Consider the following 19,327-nt stretch of genomic DNA (forward strand, 5'->3'; position numbering starts at 1 on the left):
AGGAGAAAAACAAAAAAAAAAAAGCCATTTATATTGTTTGCCACCCAAAGACATTATTGCAAGAAAAATATTTTTTTCAATAAAAATGCATCAAAATTTTTAAGTGTTTTTGAAACTGACGATAAATGAGAGCGAGCTCGGTGGTTGATTTCTGACTGTTTCATCTGCATTTATTTATTTTTACTAGGCCAGTTTCTGTTACTGTCAACCACTTGATGTGTTTCACACAAATGTGTTAATTTGGCTCTTGCTTGTTTCTCCACCAAGAGCATGTGATGCCAGCATTCTTTGATCCATAATCTTTTTTTATTCCTTTTGTAATTAAAATTTGCCAAGTTTTGATTTTAATTCTGATTCTTGGGATCCCTTCAGCAGATTTAAATACAACATTTCTTAGGCTATGGCACAAGATATCCTTAGTGACTCAACACCTTTCAAACTTGATCATATTTATTATGACCAGATGACCAAACAACAAGGACGGCTTCCTTTTGGGATGATGCCATTAGGGCCAGCTGGGTTTATATGAAAACATCTACACAATGGAAGGACACAATGGAATGAAAAAAAAGTCAACTCTTTGACCCCTTTCCACATCACCAGTCAGCCAAATGCACAAACACACAGACGTACAAGATGTGGATGTGACAAAGGTCTGGTGAGTTCAATGGGCCTTTACATCACATGTATCCTGGATGATCACATTTCATCACATTGGTCAACATGGCCAGGAAGTCAGGTCATACCTTGGTGGGAGTCTCACAGCTAAATGCTGCAGGAATTGACAGAATATTTCCTGCCTCTGTTGCTGTGACGACCAAACAGCTGCTTTGGGACTGTGACGGTCTGTTATGCAGAAATGTTTAGAATGTGTGTGAGCAGACCTTACTAACCTGTTTATGACTGTGATGAGATGATGGCAATAATTTTTATTATTATCATCACTAACCATTTAGTAAAGAGTTATGCTCTGCAAAAACTGATGTAAATATTGTTAAAAATGTCCAGATCTAAAAAATGTTTCCTTCACAAAAAAGCCTGACATCCGTCAGACAGCCCTTATACAACATCTACTTTCACAATCTATGTACTGATAATCTGTGGCATTTCTGCCTTTATCTTCTGAGAAAAAAGTGCTGTCGTTTTCCTACCCAACTCAACAGTACACCACAGCTGATGAGAAAGTCGACGACTATAACTGAGGGATGATCATTTTTGCTGATAAAGTATTGAACGTGGCATGACAACATTGGAGTGTACAGTGTGCTCTGAGCTTTTATACTGAAACTTTAGCACACAATGTACTGGAAAACAATGCATTCTCTGGGTTTTTCCACTCAAAACAAATTGAATAGAAATATTAGAAGTGGAAGTTGATCCATTGTTGCTCCAGGTTGTATAAGTTCCCCTTAACTCATACATTTAACTGATTAGGCAATGCAGCCTGCACCCATTGAAATTATGTAACATCAGATAAAATAAGAAAAAAGTTTACTGTCGGTATTCAATAAAATACTGACAGTAAATAACATATAAATTTATTTTATAGTAAATAAATTTACTGACTGACAAAATATCAGTCAGTAAATACAAAATTGACTGATACAATACTGACAATACCACTGTCAGCAACAGGTGGGAGACGGGTCAGTATTTTATAGTAAATAAAATACCGACAGGGGTCAACTGCAATCAATGTACTGTACATAAAGCCAATTCAAAACAAATGTCTCAACTCACTCACTGGTAAACTGTTAACAGCAATGTGTAGAAACCTTTCAACAAATGCATTTTTACCGCATGATCCAACAATGAAAATCTGCACAGTGTTCTTTGGGCAGATTGTTTTAAAAATCTCCTTTACAAGCTCCCCACTGTGAATAGTGGTGAGGTAAAAATTAAGAACTTTTATTTTGGTGCATATATCATGTTATATAGCAGTTTGTCAGTCTGTGCAGTGTGTGGAGACAGACAATAGGCCTTTGTCTTTTTGCATCCTATTTTTCCCCACATACACACTTGGTCTTTGCATGGTTTCCACCGGGTTCCGTCAAGCTACAACAACTGAGAGGCAGCAAAACAGGAACAATCCGATATTCTCTTCCTGCCTCATATTTACTTTTCTAGCAACTCCCGAATCAAAGAGAAGCGAAACAAAAAGATGAATGAAAACAAGAAGAAGCAAAAACACAAGCTGGAATAAATAAGAGACGAGAGGACAGAGGCAGAGAGGAAGAACTGGGTAGTGGGGAGTGGAAAGGAGGGGAGGGGTTGATGTGTGGGGGGTCTTTATTGTAACTTTGTGTGTTTTATGTGACTGTGGACTGCCTTCAGTGAGGATGTGGTCTCAGATCATGAGAGCTGAATGAAATCAAGCTGAGAGGAAATTGTGTGAATGTGGCTCGGGGAAGGGGGGTTATATAAGCTATAGCACAATCCCAATGCATTGTATCTATTTGTAAAAAACAAACAAACAAAAAAACTTGTGTTCCCTCCATCCATCCATTTTCTTTACACCCTTATCTCTAGTGGGGTCAGGAGGGGTGAAGGTGCCTATCTCCAACAAGACATTTCGGGCGAGAGGCGGGGTTCACCCTGGACAGGTCACCACTCTGTCACAGGGCAAAAATTTGTGTTTTGAAATACAAAGATATGCTCACAATTTAACTTCTCCAAATCATAAAAATGCATGAAACTAGATCTAAACTATTGAAATTCCTTGTATTTCTTCTATAATCTTATAACATAAATATCAAACTGCCTTCTTTTAGCCAGCTTACATTATTCAAAATATCTTTGTTATGACAACTTGACATTAACCTAGACGAAAATGTATTGGTTATGACAACTTGACAGCAGTTGTTAGCGTAACAAAGCCATCTTCAGTCTGGGTTTTTGCACCTCACCTTTTGTTTCCAGTTATGATCAAGGTAGTAATATATTTAAAAATATGAAAACATATAAAAAAACAAAAAAAAAAAAGCCAGTGAATGCATCTCATAATTGCAGCAAAATAGGTCACATTTTACAACATGGAGCTGTATGAGGCACACTTCTTTGCACACACAAACACGCGCACACGCCCGCACACGCACACCCAAACTCTTGTAGTCAAACTCATGAGCACCTGATGAGCTGCGGTTCTGAAGAAGGAAGTGAAAGCTCAGTCCATCTGCTTTAACAGGAAGTCAACAGAAGCCACATACAGGCGTGCTGACGTCAATTAGAACCACAGGAACACCTCCCCATAACACACACACACTCATGCACACCCCTCACATTACTCATAAATGATGCATATATGCCTTGACAGACTCAATAATATCAGATCTCACCTCGCTCCACAACCCCAAAAGTATGCGAGGCAACTTTTAAACTGTTTAAAACAATGAAATGCTCACAGGGCCATTTAACACTAAAATGAAGAGTAATTTACACCAATATATTCATCATCCAAAGTGAGTGATAAGATTCAAACTTTACAAACCGGAGTCATCTGAAAACTGGTCACATCAATATTTAAGTTTAATGAAAATTTTTTAAATTGACATAAGTTAAATTTAACTTCTGTCTCTAATTTGGTCCAAATAGAGACTTAAATTAAATGATGCATGTTACAGAAGCTAGGGTAAAGGAAAGATGTATGAAAACAGTACTAACCTTTACTGAACTCCCCAACTCTGTAGTTTCACTTGTCCTATGTTTTCGTCACATTTGACCCGAGTGGGTTTCTTTTAAAACATGGCATTTGATGGTTAAAATGCTCACTGTTCTCAGTTTCGTTGTGAATCGTCTCACTCTTTAAAAATCAACATGTTAGTTGTTCTTGTTCTGACCTGACAGTGCAAAACATGAAGGGCCAATAGGTGTGAAGCAAAAGACGTCAGGAGGCATTGCTCTATGTCAACAGTGACCTATCTCATTACTATTTTTTTAAAATATTTCTTTAAATTAAAATTTCCATATTTTGGTAACATAAGGTGCATAATTATTTAGTGTTAATGATGATTTGACAAACATCAAAACAATATCCTGACAGTAAAAATATATATACTTTTAAATGTATTCTGCTTGGTGTATGGATATAATTGCTGACAATACCAAAGTTTTAAAAGTGGGCCTTTATGTCATGTCCCCCATCAAAACAAAACATACTTGGAGTGTTGCTTTATTCTTTCATGCATGTTTGAGGAATCATTTGAATCTCTGATGCCTTGACAGACTCCATTTGGAGTTGCCTAAATGCCGGCTCTCACGAAACACCACTTTCCCCACTCAGTTCAATCCAATTAGTAAACACTTTGCTGAAATTTGCTCCTGCTGATCTGATCATACAAACTACATCTCAGTCAAAAGGTTGTTTAAGGCATAATGAGATGCACTGATGTGATGGCATGCTGAAGGCAGAGCGCCATAAATAATAGGAGTTTCTCAAAGAGACAGGGACACAATTTCAAGGCATTAGATTACAAAGTTAATTTTCTTTAAGTCATGTTTGAAATATAAAACATTTTATAACAACTGAAGGTAACAGTTATTTGATTGCACTATAAGATGGCAGTATGTGCCTGGAAAACATACACCACCCATTTTAAGTATTTTCTGAAGTTGCAACTGAGCTGCCGTAACACACACAGCTGTGTATGTGCAAGACTGCATTTGCATAAGCGAGATTTTTTTTTTTTTTTTGTCTGAGTTGCCTGTTAAAATGTGTTTGAACAATGTTAATGAGCTTGATGACAAACTAGTCTGGACCACAGCATTGAGGCTGCAGACAGATGGCAAAAAAGTGAGAGTTGTCACGTAGGCGAGTTCGAGAAAGAAAAAGACAAGATGAATAAAGAAAACAGTGATTTTGGGAACTAAAGGAGGAAGATATATTCTGTGATAGATTGTCCAAGTCAGATGTAACACGGATAAGAAAATGAGACACATGAGACTTCTTACCAGGCAGACAAACTCTGGTGATTGGAGGCTGAGTTGTTGCTGCTGGAGACCTCCTGGTTGAAGAAAAAGAAAGAAAAATGATGTTTAGTAAAAATGATGAAATATATATATATATATATATATAATTTTGAACTGACTAAAATTACAACAATTTGCATATTGAGTCCATTTATTTAGTCTAATAACTTAGAAAATACAGTTCCAATCCAAAATAAAAATTAATAGAAAAATAGAATTTTTGCACAATAAAGGGAAAGAAAACACTGAAGCCAAGCAGATGTTACGTTAGCCTTGCTCAAGGGCACGAGGGGCCAGGATTAAAAAAAAAAAAAAAACTTTATGTTTTATCTTTTTAAGAACAATAAATGTTCAGATATATATAGTAAGGAACATCAAAGTGTTTGAAAAATGCATGACGTAGGAGGTATTTTTAATGTTTCTATGCTACCAAAATTATGCATTCAAGTTTTATGTAATCTCTAAATGAGCCGTCTAATGACATTGGTGCAGGGATTATTTTTTGTTTATGCAAATTCTTATTGCTTGTATTTCTATGAAAAACTGGTCGCATATATTTCTTGAAGATGTTCTTTGCATCACAGTCATAAGGAAGAAGTAGTACATTGCAGCAAGTGTGATACGACGTAAGGAAAGGTCACTTTTTACTGTGGCATTACTGATCTTTTCCCAACTCGTGCTCCGTATTTACTTATTTCAGCATTATGCATGCAGAGGTGAGTGAATCTTCATCAGTGCAGGTGCCATGGATATTTTCAGCATTTCCAAAAATCTTATCTCCCTTGGTTTAGCTGTTTCACAATCAGATGAATGTAAAACATACTTTTAGACCAGTTTATTCTGTGCTCTTCTGTGACTTGTTACATTTCATGTCTAGTCGCAATCCTGTCACAAGTGCTTTAGAAAAAGAAGACAAAACTGATGTTTCCAAGATGAAAGATGAGAAACTGGGTGGGATTCAAAATTATCTACACAAGGTGGAGTCAATGCTCCACAGTTGCTGTTGATTGTGCTTTCTTTTTATTAACTCAATTTATTTTGCTATGATCTTACCACTATACTGTTGAACTCCCATTGCTGAATAACTTCAAAATTGATCCATAAACAGTTGCATCTATTATTACTTCCTTAAACAGTGTACTGCTGTGTGATACCTATGTTCTTCTTGTCCTTCTGCTGGTCGGCTTGGGGTTTTAAACCATTCACACAGAAGTCTGATTTTGATCGCATAATTTGACCAAGCAAGAGAATATCTGATTACAGGAAAAATCTCACTCTACGTTTGCATCAAGACCTGCATGCAAACATAGAGTTGCATGCAACACTGAATAAATTGTGGTAGCAATTGTGTAAAGCAAACAGAGAGATGATAAAATGGACGTTTTACAAAATTTGATCAGTTATCAATTATCGTTCAATTATCCTATGCAGACACAGTAGTGTTATTCTATTTCCTTTTATAGACTTTATGATAAAGCTTTTAGGTAGCAAGACTGCCCTTAGCATTGATGATTTACTTTGAATTGTTTATTAAAATTCAGTTTTTAGTTAGGCATATCAGACATAGTATACTCTAAATGTTAGAAACTTTAAACATTTGTTACGTGTTGCTGTTATACTTTTACATGGCCAGATTATTATAAAATACTAAAATTCTTTTAAAAAAAAAACACAACAAAAGTTGCAGATAACGTAAATAAAGACATGGATGTGCTGTGCCTGTCTTTTGTGAAGTTAATAGCCCTTAGAACAAGGTGCATTGTATTATAAATACTAACTATGCTGGTGTATTGCTTTTTAAACATCAGTTCTTGGATTTTATGCCTTACAGGAGGTGGGACTATCACAGGATTTCTACCTTTGACAGGATCTGTGAAAAAAAAAGCTAGGAAAGATTTTAATAAAGCGATATCACAATAGATAACTTCAATGATAATGTGTGAATTCATGCTAAGGAGGTTTAAAAAGCACTGAATTTTGCATCTAACATTCTGTGTATTATAAATATAGTGAGTTTGCATATTAATATAGAGGTCAATGTCTGTTTACATGCCCTTGTCTCTAGCTCTTCACTCCTGTCTCTGAAGGAGAGTCAGATGAATGTAGGTCAGACAGCCTTCAGGTAGTCAGGACTCCATACCAAATGTTAATCTGGTTGTTGCTGGAGCAGATTGCTATTGGCATGTTTAGAAAGTGAAATATGCACAAATAAATAAGTCTTCATTTGAGAAAGAACATAGTAAGGTGACCTACTATAATTCATATGTTTTAAGAACATATGAATCAGTACTGACTGCAGATGCTGAAGAATATTGTTGATTCTATAAGAAAAACAATGATGCTGTCATACAATTGCTTAAAAATGTAAAATTAATTTTTGCAGCCTCAGTGGACACTGAAAAGCAATATATAAGTGGGTCCATGTGAGACTGCATTTGCCTCAGAACAACAGAACAGCTCTTTGTACATCAGTTTACCTTCAGGAAATTTTACAAAAAGGTTGCTTACATTACAAAAATCAGTTGCAACAAATTGTTAAATGCGACAAATTATTATTACTGCAAAATGTTAAAACTCTTTGCAGATGGTCTCAATCTGTGCATTTGTGTGTCTGTATGAGGTTGATGTTTGTTGCTCCAACTAGTATTTCAGCTGGTGAGTGGTGGGAACAGCAGTGATGTCACAAGTCTAACCTCAATTTTATCTACAACTCAATACTGACACTATGTGGAATATGGATGGAGTTGCAATCTGAATTCTTAATGTGCTTCGTTTTCTAAAAAAAAAAAAAAAAACACAGCATTTTCAGGGTATGCAATTTTCTGACCATGTTTATTTAGAATAAACATTGGACTTGATTGCAGATGCAGTTTTTTATAGGTTTGTTCTTTTTTTATGTCTGATTGAAGTATTTTTACAATGCTGTGAGCAACTGCTGATGTTTTCTCAAAGCAGGAAAAAAAAAATAAAGAAACTTTTCATGCCTGGTCTTTGATGTTGTCATACTTACTTGCTGGAGGCACACTGGACATTTGTCAGAACAGTGAAGTTATTCCTCACACTTCGAAGGCTTGCCAAAACCTACAAAGGAAGTGAGAGAGGTAATCAGTGGCATCCTTTGTGCTCGTTACTTTAGCAGCCTTTTTATTTGTGTAATACACAGCCATTAAATATTTGTTTTATCTGGCTTGGTTTTATCCAACATGGTTCAGTAAATATTATTCATCAATAGGGAAATAAAAGAAAACAGGAACATTCCAGAAAGCAGACAATGAGGTGTTTACCTGAGCAAATGGAGTTACAATCAGGTCATCGCCATGTCTGCATGGGAGAAATACAGTAAGTAAATAATAAAAAGCAAAATGCCACAAATATTACTTTTCTATGGACTTATTTTCACACAACTGGAAAATAAAGCATCTGTTAGAAATGGTAAATACTGTGCAACAAGTGCAAACATAAAATATGATGTGATTTAAATAACTTCCTCCTCCTGTTTCAGTGACCCAAACTACAGTGGCATTCAGACAATTTCTAAGTGAGTAAACAATTTGATCTAAAAGCATTTCACAATTGGGAAGTAAAAAACATTAAATGACATCAAATCTGTATTTACCCTGCTGACATGTTTAATGGAAAATTTGTTGGAATGTTTAGCGATTTTATGTTAACCAAATGAAAACAAGCTAATACATTTTATGGGAATATTTTTGAGAGTAGCAAATTTTAGAGTGCTGTGAGGCTTCTGGACTCAGTTATTTTTAGGTAAGAGCTCTAGATTAAGAGCATGACCAATGCTTTATATAACTGTAATTACATTACAGGTTACACAATTCATTTGCAGAATGGTCAGAGGTGAAAACAGAGGTGATTGTGCTGATTTTATTTACACTGAGCAAGATACCTGACTGCTTTTTTAAGTCTTATTTATTTAAAAGAAAACTGCTGTGCTTCATAGTGAGGATACATAGTTAAACTTCAGTATCATATGCACAGAATGTTATCATTTTGTTTGAGAGAAGTCAAATTTGACTTTTATTAAACTTTTGTTCCCTCAGCTCTCATCGTGCTGTATGTATAGTCTAATGGGAGTAGAGAAACACCTTATTTGACGGGTTGTGAATAAGTCTGTCATGACACAGTCATAAACATGACATAACACCTGTCATGAACATAAGTATTCATGAATATTTATGACTGTTGTCATAAACTTTAGCTTTAATAACATAAAACTACATAATTTTTAAAGTTTAATCAGTAATACTTTTATAACAAATTTATGTCAAATCGTGATTTCTCGGTTAATGTCAAGTTGTCATAACAAAGACATTTTGAATAATGTCAACTTTGTATTAAAAGTGTCATGATTTACAGAATGACACTTTATGACAGTCATAAATATTCATGTAGACTTACTCATGTTCATGACAGGTGTTATGTCATGTTTATGACGGTGTCATGACAGTCTTATTCACAACCCGTCAAATAAAGTTTTACCGGGAGTGGTGAAAAGGGAGCTGCGATATTGGATTGTTCAACACTGTAGATTCAATCTTGCAATATCAACAATCAACTTGGCGAAATTAGCAACTTCAAAAGCTCCTAAAGGAGACCCTCGTAATTAATGAATACAGGTATTCAAGTCTCTTCTGCAGCCAAAAGAGTATGAAATCCTGCACTTAGATTCTAAGATACTATGCCTCCTGTCGTAGTTTGGGAAGTCTGCTGTTTTATGAAATTTTCTTAGCACAAAACCCTCCAAAGTCAAGAGATATTAAAAAACTGAAGAAGTTGGAAGCAACTACAACTTGGCCATGGAGGGTTAGTTCACACTAAATCATTTAGTTGTGCCAGCACAGGCTGTGGTTAAGATACCGGAATCACCAACTGTCTGCAGACTCAACAGCTACAGGCCTCCGGATTTTGTGTGACCTTCAGATTATTTTAAGAACAGTACCCAGAGAGCTTTATGAAAGCACTGACTTCAAACAATCAACACTTTTAGAATAAATAGGATGACCAACACCAGTGTCTGATCTCACAAATGCTCTCCTAGAAAAACGGTCAAATAGTCAAATAGTAGAAATACATTTCTAAACTGTGTGGAAAACCTTCCCAGAGGAGATGGAGCTGTTGCAACTGCAAAGGACAGGCCAACACCATTAATTTAAGAAAAATGTCTCAATGGTACAATAACTTACAATTCAGAGGCGATGGAGGAGTTTCGTGACATGGACTTGGGGGAAAGCTCATAGTCGCTGTCAGAGCGATACAGGAAGGACTCCCGGCGCTGGTTATGTCCCGGGAAGTTGGTGTGGAGCACCAGACCCGAGCCGGGAGACGCCTGGGGGTCCAATGGGCTGCAACTAGCTGATGGGCCATTCTCCACATCAAAACTACAAACAGAGCAAAGTTTTAAAGTGGTTAATATGTTTTCTTATTTAAATACTGACTGTCTCCATAATCTAACTATTAAACCATCAAAGATTCTCAGCTCTGAAGTTTAGACAAAATATACATAAGACATGAGACACAAAACATAGACCAGTCCACAAAAGTAATTTATCCTGATCAGTGTTTTATTATCCAACACATCATTTGGTTTTACTGACTGAATCAACAAAGAGGACAAATACTTTCATACCCCATGATGCGTTTGTGCACTCCTACCTATTGATGTCACTGAATATGCACACAATGCAGTGAAATGACTTAACATGAGCGTTCCAGGGAGGGCAAGTTGACATGCTGTTAATTTCTTGATGAGTACTAGAGAGAATGAAGCTTCTGTCTAACAAGATGGAAAAAATGGAGAAATGAAGGAAAACTGCTAGTGGAGGGAGTGGACAATATAATGTCCTGCTGGGATCTTCTAGCAAACAAACTTTTTTTTATCTCTGTTAATATGCAGTGCTGAAATTCCCAATGTCTGTGTTTTTTCTCTCTCTGTCTTTCTCTCTCTCACTCTCTCTGGTCTGCCCTCATTGCCCCTTTTGTGTAGTAAAGTCAGGTCGGCAAAAAGTCTGGTGCTTACACAACAAATGAGAGCATGAATAAGACTAAGAACTCAGATATATTCACTTTTACTTTTCCACCAAAACATGCCGAGTCCTTCCTATGCAGCCCCAGATAAAATCATGTATGCAAAACAATTTTCCAGGGGACAAAAATCACCTGCATGAAGTTGGAAATTGACTGGCATCACTTTGTTTCACTATAAACAGCGATCAAAAAGGCTCGTCCCTTATAATTGTATGCTCTTTGTGGGAAATTTGCAGCTGAGGACTTTTTATTTACTTTAATGAATGTCGTTCCTGCACAGAAACAGACTGGACTTTTTTACCCACAGCGAGAAAAACAGGAAGTTAAAAAGACTCAACAAATAACTGAAAAAAACTTATACACACTTGTGCCAAAGACTAAAAAAATTGTGCAGTTGGTTTAGGAGCCGAGCCTAAGAAGAGGAGCTTTAGGAGCAATAGTACCAAGTAGGATCAAAATAACATTAAAGAAGAGAAACAAAAGCTTTAAATGATCTAAGTACTGTTTTCTGCTTCATATCGATAGTTAGAATTTTACAGGGATATAGATCTATAAAGACAGACGGTATCAGAAGTTGTAAAAATAATGCTTTTCAGATGTTCAATATTTAAATTCCTTAAACCACATGTCAAACTTAAGACCCGGAGGCCAAATCCGGCCCAGAATAACACTGTAAGTGGTCCTCTAGACTCTAGGGAGCCACTTAAATAAAACTTAAATAAAACTTTAAGAGCAACAAACTCACCATGGTACTGAGATGGTATTAAACAAATTTTAGACACCAACTAAACTGAAAGAATAGTTGTACCGTAGTTTGTAATCTGAAAAAAATTTGAAGCGAAACCATGTCAACTAGAACTATTATGAACTGCATTGTGTATCTTATGTGTATTTATTCGTAAACTTAAACGTTACCAACATTTGTTTCTAATCAAATGACATGCTCTCCAGTGACACATTTTCTACATTTCTATAAACAAAATTCTTCTTGGACTTGATTTCTTCAGTGATCAAGATTACTTATTTAAAACAGAATAAAAACTAACTAAAATCTAAACAAAGATATTTAACAATAATGCCTTTGTTGTTTCATTTAACACTTTTTTCTTGGTAAAGTGTTAAATGGAAAAAAGTGGTGTTTTACACATCGTGTTCACATCAGTTTAGTTGGTGGTTGGTGTTTCTAATCATGTTGCCAATCTCTGAACGATTTGCTTCTTCATTCTAATCATGCAATAACTTCACTCAAATCTAGCACCAACTTTTCAGTTTAACAATAGAATAATTATGGAAGCTCCACGCTCCATGTTTTCTTTTTTCTAGACTTTTCCAGACCTTGTAAATATTTAAAGTTTATTTCCATACTTTCCCACACTTTTAAGATTCTGTGGGAACCCTGATTACAGAGACGTAAAAATGAAAAATATAGGAGCAGTGTGGAATTTCAGAGTAGCAACAATAAAACTTGTACAGTATCATTTACCCTGAAAGTGTTGTGCAATAAAGGATTGACTGTTCTGCCCTCAGGTCAACCCACTGCTTTGCATTATTATCACAATCTACAGACAACGTACTCTGAAATGAGTGCTGCCTAGGTGACTAACATCTCACATTGGTGTAGTCTTGCTTCTCCTCAAACCAAAACAAGAAAAACTTTGCCTTTTTGTTTCAAATTAAAAATGTAAAAAATACAAGCCTAACAATCAAAAGGGGAGTAAATAATCTTTGTTGCTACTAAAACATTTAAGAAAATAGGCTTATTTAAAATGCAGAAAAGCACCAACGGTAATGTTCATGTGTGATAAAACTATAGCTTTTAACAAGCTATGCTCACCTAGACTATTTGAGGAAGACTTTTACCACCACTGAATTAGCAGAACAGTGCATACCAACAATGGTCGGGGTTTCATTTCATGAGGGAAGACTTTTCAGTTCAGTAACTCATGTCAGAAAGTCACTGCTGTAGAACCAGTATTAAATGTGCCATTAGAGACAGAGGGCTGTTGCATTTTGCATGAAACTTGGCACAGAGAAGGAAAACAAACAATATATATATATATATGTATATATATATAGTATATTATATATATAAAGTAGCACATCTTGTCGCAAATCTTCACATTCTTTGAAGTCTTTCACATTTTGTCTCATTTAAATTGAAATAATCGAATGCATTTTGATGAGATTTTAAGTGACAGGCCAACACAAAGAAATGCACAACATGGCGTGCATGTATTGAGTCCCAGCAGTGAACTTTGTAGAAGCAGTCTTCACTTCAGTTGCAAGTCTTTTTTGGTTTGTCTCTACCAGCTTCACACATCCAAAAACTGGAATAGTTGACAGTTCTTCTTAGCAAAATTAGACCAAACTAAGTGAGCATAATTTGAAAGCACTGACAACAATTTTCACTCTATTGAGTATTACTAAATATGTGTGTGAAATTATAAAGTGACAAAATGGAAAACCAATTAATTAATATGTATACATTTAAAAGAATTTGTATGCCCCTTAGTGTTTGTATTTAAGTTAGATGGGTGTTCTGTCAGCTAGAGAATAAAGCAAACATTGAGAAGAGTTTCATTTCTAAGCGTATAAAGTAATAGCATAAAACGCCTCTACAATAAACTGAAGTTCAAAAGTTACCATTTAAGGACAGTCTGATTTTTATATAAAAACAACATTTTGAAACAAGTATTACTCTCCTGGGAATACATAATGGCAACGTTTAGGTCTTGTTGAACATTTTACACATGATGTCAAGTCAACCCCTAATAGGGAGATGATAGAGGAAAGCTAAATATAGGATTCTCAAAGATCACTCGATACTTCATGACAGAAAATGTCCATTCATTAGCTCCGCTGAGATAGCAAAACTTAGAAATACCAAAAGTTGACATTAAAATCTTACATAATCTACTATGGTTGTAAACTGCACAACTCAATGCCCCTGTGGCCTTCTTTATAACTGTGTGCTCTTGCAGTCAGCAATAAAGAGAGAACTGATTCATCCAGCAGACTAAATCACATTGTCAGTTTTATGAGATAGGTGCTTTTAACAGCATTTTTTATGGTTTAGAAAGTAATTAATGACACACAAATAGTAAGCAAGCCTTCTAGTCCAAAGGGAGGACATCGAGGAAGTAAGACTTGAAAACGTTTGGGAACAAAGATCCTCTGCTATGTGATGGAGCGAGAGCTGTTTGGTGGTTTGGTGGATTAAGGGATTTGTGTGGCAAGCTGGCAAGAAACCACAAATTTATTATCTCCCTCTGTAAAGTTTATATCTTGATAAAGCAAACTAAAATGACTTAAAAATAAAACAAAACACAAAAATGTTCCATAGTACAGTTCCTACTGTTGTAAATATTTCCAATTGGCTGCCAGAGAAGATCTCAATGTTTTCTCTGTCTCTATGGAGACAGGGAAAACCTGTTGCTGTGAATTGCAAACCAAATTAAGACTACAAAGCTTCTTCCATGCACACAAGACAAACATTGATGTTTGGAAATATTTAAATTTACGGAAAAGCAGGAACAGTGATGGCGTGGAAACTCTTATTAGCAGCATGTCCGTAAAGCAACCAATTGTATGCTGGCTACAGAAGCCCATAGCCTGACTAATTAACCAACTAACATCAGCCTCTATAGAGCAGAATAGAAAAAAATATACTATGTGATACAGCAAGCTTAAAACTTCACCAGTTTGAAGGAAGTTTTAGAGATATTTTTGTTTAATTCTGTATGCCAGGACTAAAATACATTATACAGATAGCTGTTGTGATCAGTGCTATATAAATTTTGGAAAAACATTTTTTGGTTTTAAATTAAATTATTGAAATCTTGTTACATATTTGCTAAAAACCTTTTGTACAAATACTATCAACTTACAATCTCAAACAGGCATGTTAAAAAGTAAACATCTAAATGTTTCTCCAACCACAGGAGTACCAGTGAAATCTCAAGGATGAAAACAGTTATTGTTTATCCAACCTGAAGATAAAAACACCCACAGTTCAAACACTTGATGAAAAAGAGAGTTTTCCACTTTGAAGGGAAATGAGTAAACTCAACAGACTCATGGAGTTTGAGAATGTGTGGACAGAAACTAAGTGGAAGTAGTTATAAAGATTTTTTATTTTTTATTTTACTCGTTGTCAAAAGTTGTTTTTTCCCCCAGAGTCCTTAGAGAACACATTTATGGAAATTCCCTTGTAAATTGATTTATTCTAGGCAACTACAATGTGCGTCTCAGTCATACTTTTTTCATTTTGTTACTAAACCAATCAGAAATTGTCCTCTTTTGACGCCAGGGTGACACAGCATTCCTTTCCCATAAGCCATCTGCATACTTCAGACAGTGAGTGAAGATGGACCCCCTGACATGGGACAGAACTGCTTTCTCTCCATTTAGTGATTAGTTCCTTGAACCTCGGCTTTAGCAAATCTAACCAGCACAAAATTATATAAGATTCTAGAAAACTGCTAAAATGAATAAATAAGAGCTACCCTGGAAAATGCCACATAAACGAATCAATTAATATTCTTCAGTAGAAGGTATAGGAAATTGAAGGGCCACATTATGAGGTATGATTGTTAAGGGGTGGATAATTGGCTGAACTCACGTATTTAAGGTAGTTGATAATTGGCATTAAATGTGATTTTATTGGCTGTAGGTCACATCAGTCATTTCATATTACTGAAACTGTATATTATCCAACAGAAGACTACTAAATTTGATAAATTATTTTTTCCATATTTTTGTTTTTTAATGCAGGTTAGTTCAAGCCAAACAAAGATTACTTATAGACATTACTGGTCTATAGCCTTAGATGTTAGTTAAAACATTAATTGTAAAATCAGAAATTTAGGACATTTTAAATTCAGTAACAACAGTGTGTAGCTGCTTTCAACACATGTTTTTCTTATGATTAAGACAGCCAGTTGTATTTCTCTCTTCTTGTAGGAAATGTGACTCCACTTCCCATCTATGAGACAATGGTATTGTAATCAGCATCCTGTTTGACAGGACTTTTGGTAAGTGTCACAGCAGTTTGTGTAAAATAAAATTGGTTGCCTCGCAGAAAAAACATCCTGAGTTCCTGTTTTGGAGGAGTTGGTATCTGTTCCATGACCATATTGGGTTTCTCTTATGGTTACATTATTTGGAGGTTCTCAGCTGCCCTTCAAGGAGTGAGAACATGAAACTTACGCCTTACACAAATTAGCTACTACAGAAAGTATCAGAATATTACCAAGACGGAAAATAAATAAATAAATAAATGTTTATATCACAGCAACAAGAAGAAATTAAAAGATTTTCCTTGCTTAAAAAGTGAACTATCCTGCTTTGTTGTTTGCAATCCTGCCACTCAAAAACCAATCTACAGAAAAAAGCATTTAGTCCCTAAAAAGGTTAAAACCAATTAGATCATTCACTTTTTCCTAGTTAATAAGATAAGATAAGATTTATTTGTCATTGTCATCAACAGATTACAACGAGATTGAGATTTGCTCGACTCGAGTTAAGATGCAGGTTATGTGTACATAATATACAAAGATAAAGAAATAAATGGTACAAAATGAGAAATAAATAGACATCAGAAGATGGTTGCAGCGCCTGGAGGTGTCGCAACAGAATTTACATTTTTAACAAAGTGGTGTCAAGAGCAGAAGTTTTTATGCCTTTGAATTTAGTGCCATGATTGCCATCGGGTAAAAACTGTTTTTTAGGCGATTTATCCTGGTTTTTATTGCTCTGTATCTCTTGCCTGATGGCAGCAGCTGGAAGAGACCATGGCCAGGGTGTGAAGAGTCATTTAAAATGTCCAAAACTTTCTTGTGGAGCCTGGAGGTGCAAATCTGTTCCATAGTGGGGAGGGGGCAGCCTATGGTTCTCTCTGCTGCCCTAACAACCCTCTGGAGCGCCTTCTTGTCAGCGGATGTGCTACTGCCGTACCAGACACTCAGACTGTACGTGAGCACACTCTCTATGGAGCAGTGATAGAAGGCCTGCAGCAGGTCTGAGGGGAGACGGTTCTTCTTGAGTATTCTCAGAAAGTACAGTCTCTGCTGTGCCTTCTTCAACAGCTCCTTGGTGTTGGTGCTCCAGGTTAGCTTGTTCTCCAACTCCATGCCCAGAAACCTGAACACTGGGACCCTCTCCACACAGGTCCCACTGATGGTGAGAGGCTGGATGTCCGTTTTGTTCTTCCTGAAGTCGATCACCAGCTCCTTTGTTTTGGAGGTGTTGAGGAGCAGGTTATTGACTTTGCACCACTCTGACAGCCGCTTCACCTCATCCCTGTACTCCAGCTCCTCCTTCCCGCCTGAGATGAGACCAACAACAGTCGTGTCATCTGCAAACTTTATGATCTTGTTGCTGAGGTGGTTGGAGACACAGTCATGAGTGTAGAGGATGTAGAGAAGTGGGCTGAGCACGCAACCCTGTGGCGATCCGGTGTTCAGGCTCAGAGCAGTGGAGGTGTGGGGGCCCAGTCTGACCCTCTGGGAGCGACCTGTTAGGAAGTCCAGGATCCAACTGCAGGTGGCTGATGGGAGTCCAAGGTTTGCTAGCTTGGACACCAGACGTTGGGGAAGTATAGTATTAAATGCTGAGCTGAAGTCCACAAAGAGCATTCTGACGTAGCTCCCCTGCTTCTCTAAGTGGGTCAGGGCTGCATGAAGTGCAGTGGATACAGCGTCCTCTGTGGACCTCTTTGCTTTGTAGGCAAATTGGAGAGGGTCCAGCTCAGCAGGCAGGCCAGCGAGGATGTGACTCCGCACCAGTCTCTCGACGCACTTCATGATGATCGGTGTGAGTGCCACTGGACGGTAGTCATTCAGGGTGTTGATGTTGGTTCTTTTTGGCAGGGGGACAATGGTAGAGGACTTTAGGCAGGGAGGGACAGTGGCTTGAGACAGGGGCTGGTTAAAAATCTTTGTGAAGATTCCAGCCAGTTGGTCTGCACAGTCTTTAAGCACCCGTCCCGACACACCGTCAGGTCCCGCAGCCTTCCTTGGGTTCACCTTCCTCATCACCTGCCTCACCTCACACTCCTCTACTGTGAGAGCAGAGCTGCTGTGGACAGGCAGCTGTGATGGAGCTGTGGTAGGTGTCGCCTCAAAGCGGGCAAAGAAGATATTCATCTCCTCTGCCAGGGAAGTGGTTCCCTCCATGCATGGCTGGTTGCTGGATCTGTAGTTTGTGATGTGCTGAACACCCTGCCACACCTGCCTGGTGTTGTTGCTCCTGAGCTGCTTCTCTATTCTCCCTCTGTATGATGCCTTAGCTTGGCAGATGCCTCTTCTCAGGTTGGCTCTGGCAGAACTGTAGCGTGCTTTGTCCCCAGACCTGAAAGCAGCGTTCCTGGCTTTCAAGAGGCCCCGGACCTCCTTAGTCATCCAGGGTTTTCTATTCGGATAGACCCTCATGAGTCTGTTTCTGGTGACATTGTCCGTGCAGAACCTGATGTAGTCCAAGACTGCTGAGGTGTAGTTCTCCAGGTCCTGATGTGCAAAAACCTCCCAGTCAGTTCTCTGGAAGCAGTCCTGTAGTTGTTGAGAGGCATCCTCAGGCCAGATGGTGACAGTCCGGGTTGTACTGGGGACACGTTTCCGCAGGGGGGTGTAAGCAGGGATCAGTGGCAGGGACACGTGATCAGACTGGCCAAGGTGTGCTAAGGGTTTAGCCCTGTATGCTTGTCTGATGTTTGTGTACAGCTTGTCCAGAGTTTTATCACCCCTGGTTGTGCACTTTACGTGTTGATGGAATTTGGGGAGGACTGATTTCAGATCAGCATGATTAAAGTCCCCAGAGACGATGTGAACAGCCTCGGGGTACTTGTTCTGGTTGTTGCTGATAGTATCATGCAGGAGTCCCACGGCCGAGCTAGCGTTAGCATCCGGTGCTATGTGAACCGCAGTGAGTAGAATGGCGTTATCGGGTCTGCATTTAATTGTGATGAACTCCACGCCTGGAGAACAGTGGCTAACAACTACTGTGGAGTTCGTACACCAGCTGTTATTTACATAAACGCATAGTCCACCTCCTCTTTTCTTACCGGAGCTCGCTGATCGGTCCTGTCGGTGTGCTGTGTAGCCTGCTAGCTCGATCTCCGGGTCCGGTATGGTTGGATTTAACCACGTCTCCGTGATCAACAGAAGGCAGCATTCCCGGATGAGGTTGTCAGTTGCAATCCACAGCTTCCATTCGTCCAGTTTGTTAACGAGAGACCTCACGTTGGAGAGAAAAATGCTTGGTAGCGGTGGTTTGTGTGGCTGTTTCCTGAGCCTCGCTAACACGCCGCTGCGACACCCCCTCT

General features: G+C 37.8%; 1 protein-coding gene across 3 annotated transcripts in view; it reads right to left on the reverse strand.

The window, feature by feature from the left end:
* The window catches only part of pde4ba (phosphodiesterase 4B, cAMP-specific a), a 163,133-nt gene that overhangs the window by 47,300 nt on the left and 96,506 nt on the right, over nucleotides 1–19,327 (reverse strand). For all 3 annotated transcript variants that reach the window (XM_032571341.1, XM_032571342.1, XM_032571343.1), the window contains 4 exons: nucleotides 10,167–10,361; nucleotides 8,250–8,286; nucleotides 7,976–8,046; nucleotides 4,948–5,000 (listed from right to left, as the gene is read on the reverse strand). In XM_032571341.1, the coding sequence (XP_032427232.1) occupies nucleotides 4,948–5,000; nucleotides 7,976–8,046; nucleotides 8,250–8,286; nucleotides 10,167–10,361 (356 nt within the window). The remainder of the gene's footprint in view (nucleotides 1–4,947; nucleotides 5,001–7,975; nucleotides 8,047–8,249; nucleotides 8,287–10,166; nucleotides 10,362–19,327) is intronic.

The sequence above is a fragment of the Xiphophorus hellerii genome, chromosome 9, assembly GCF_003331165.1.
Source record: "Xiphophorus hellerii strain 12219 chromosome 9, Xiphophorus_hellerii-4.1, whole genome shotgun sequence".
In the NCBI taxonomy this organism is placed as follows: Eukaryota; Metazoa; Chordata; class Actinopteri; order Cyprinodontiformes; family Poeciliidae; genus Xiphophorus; species Xiphophorus hellerii.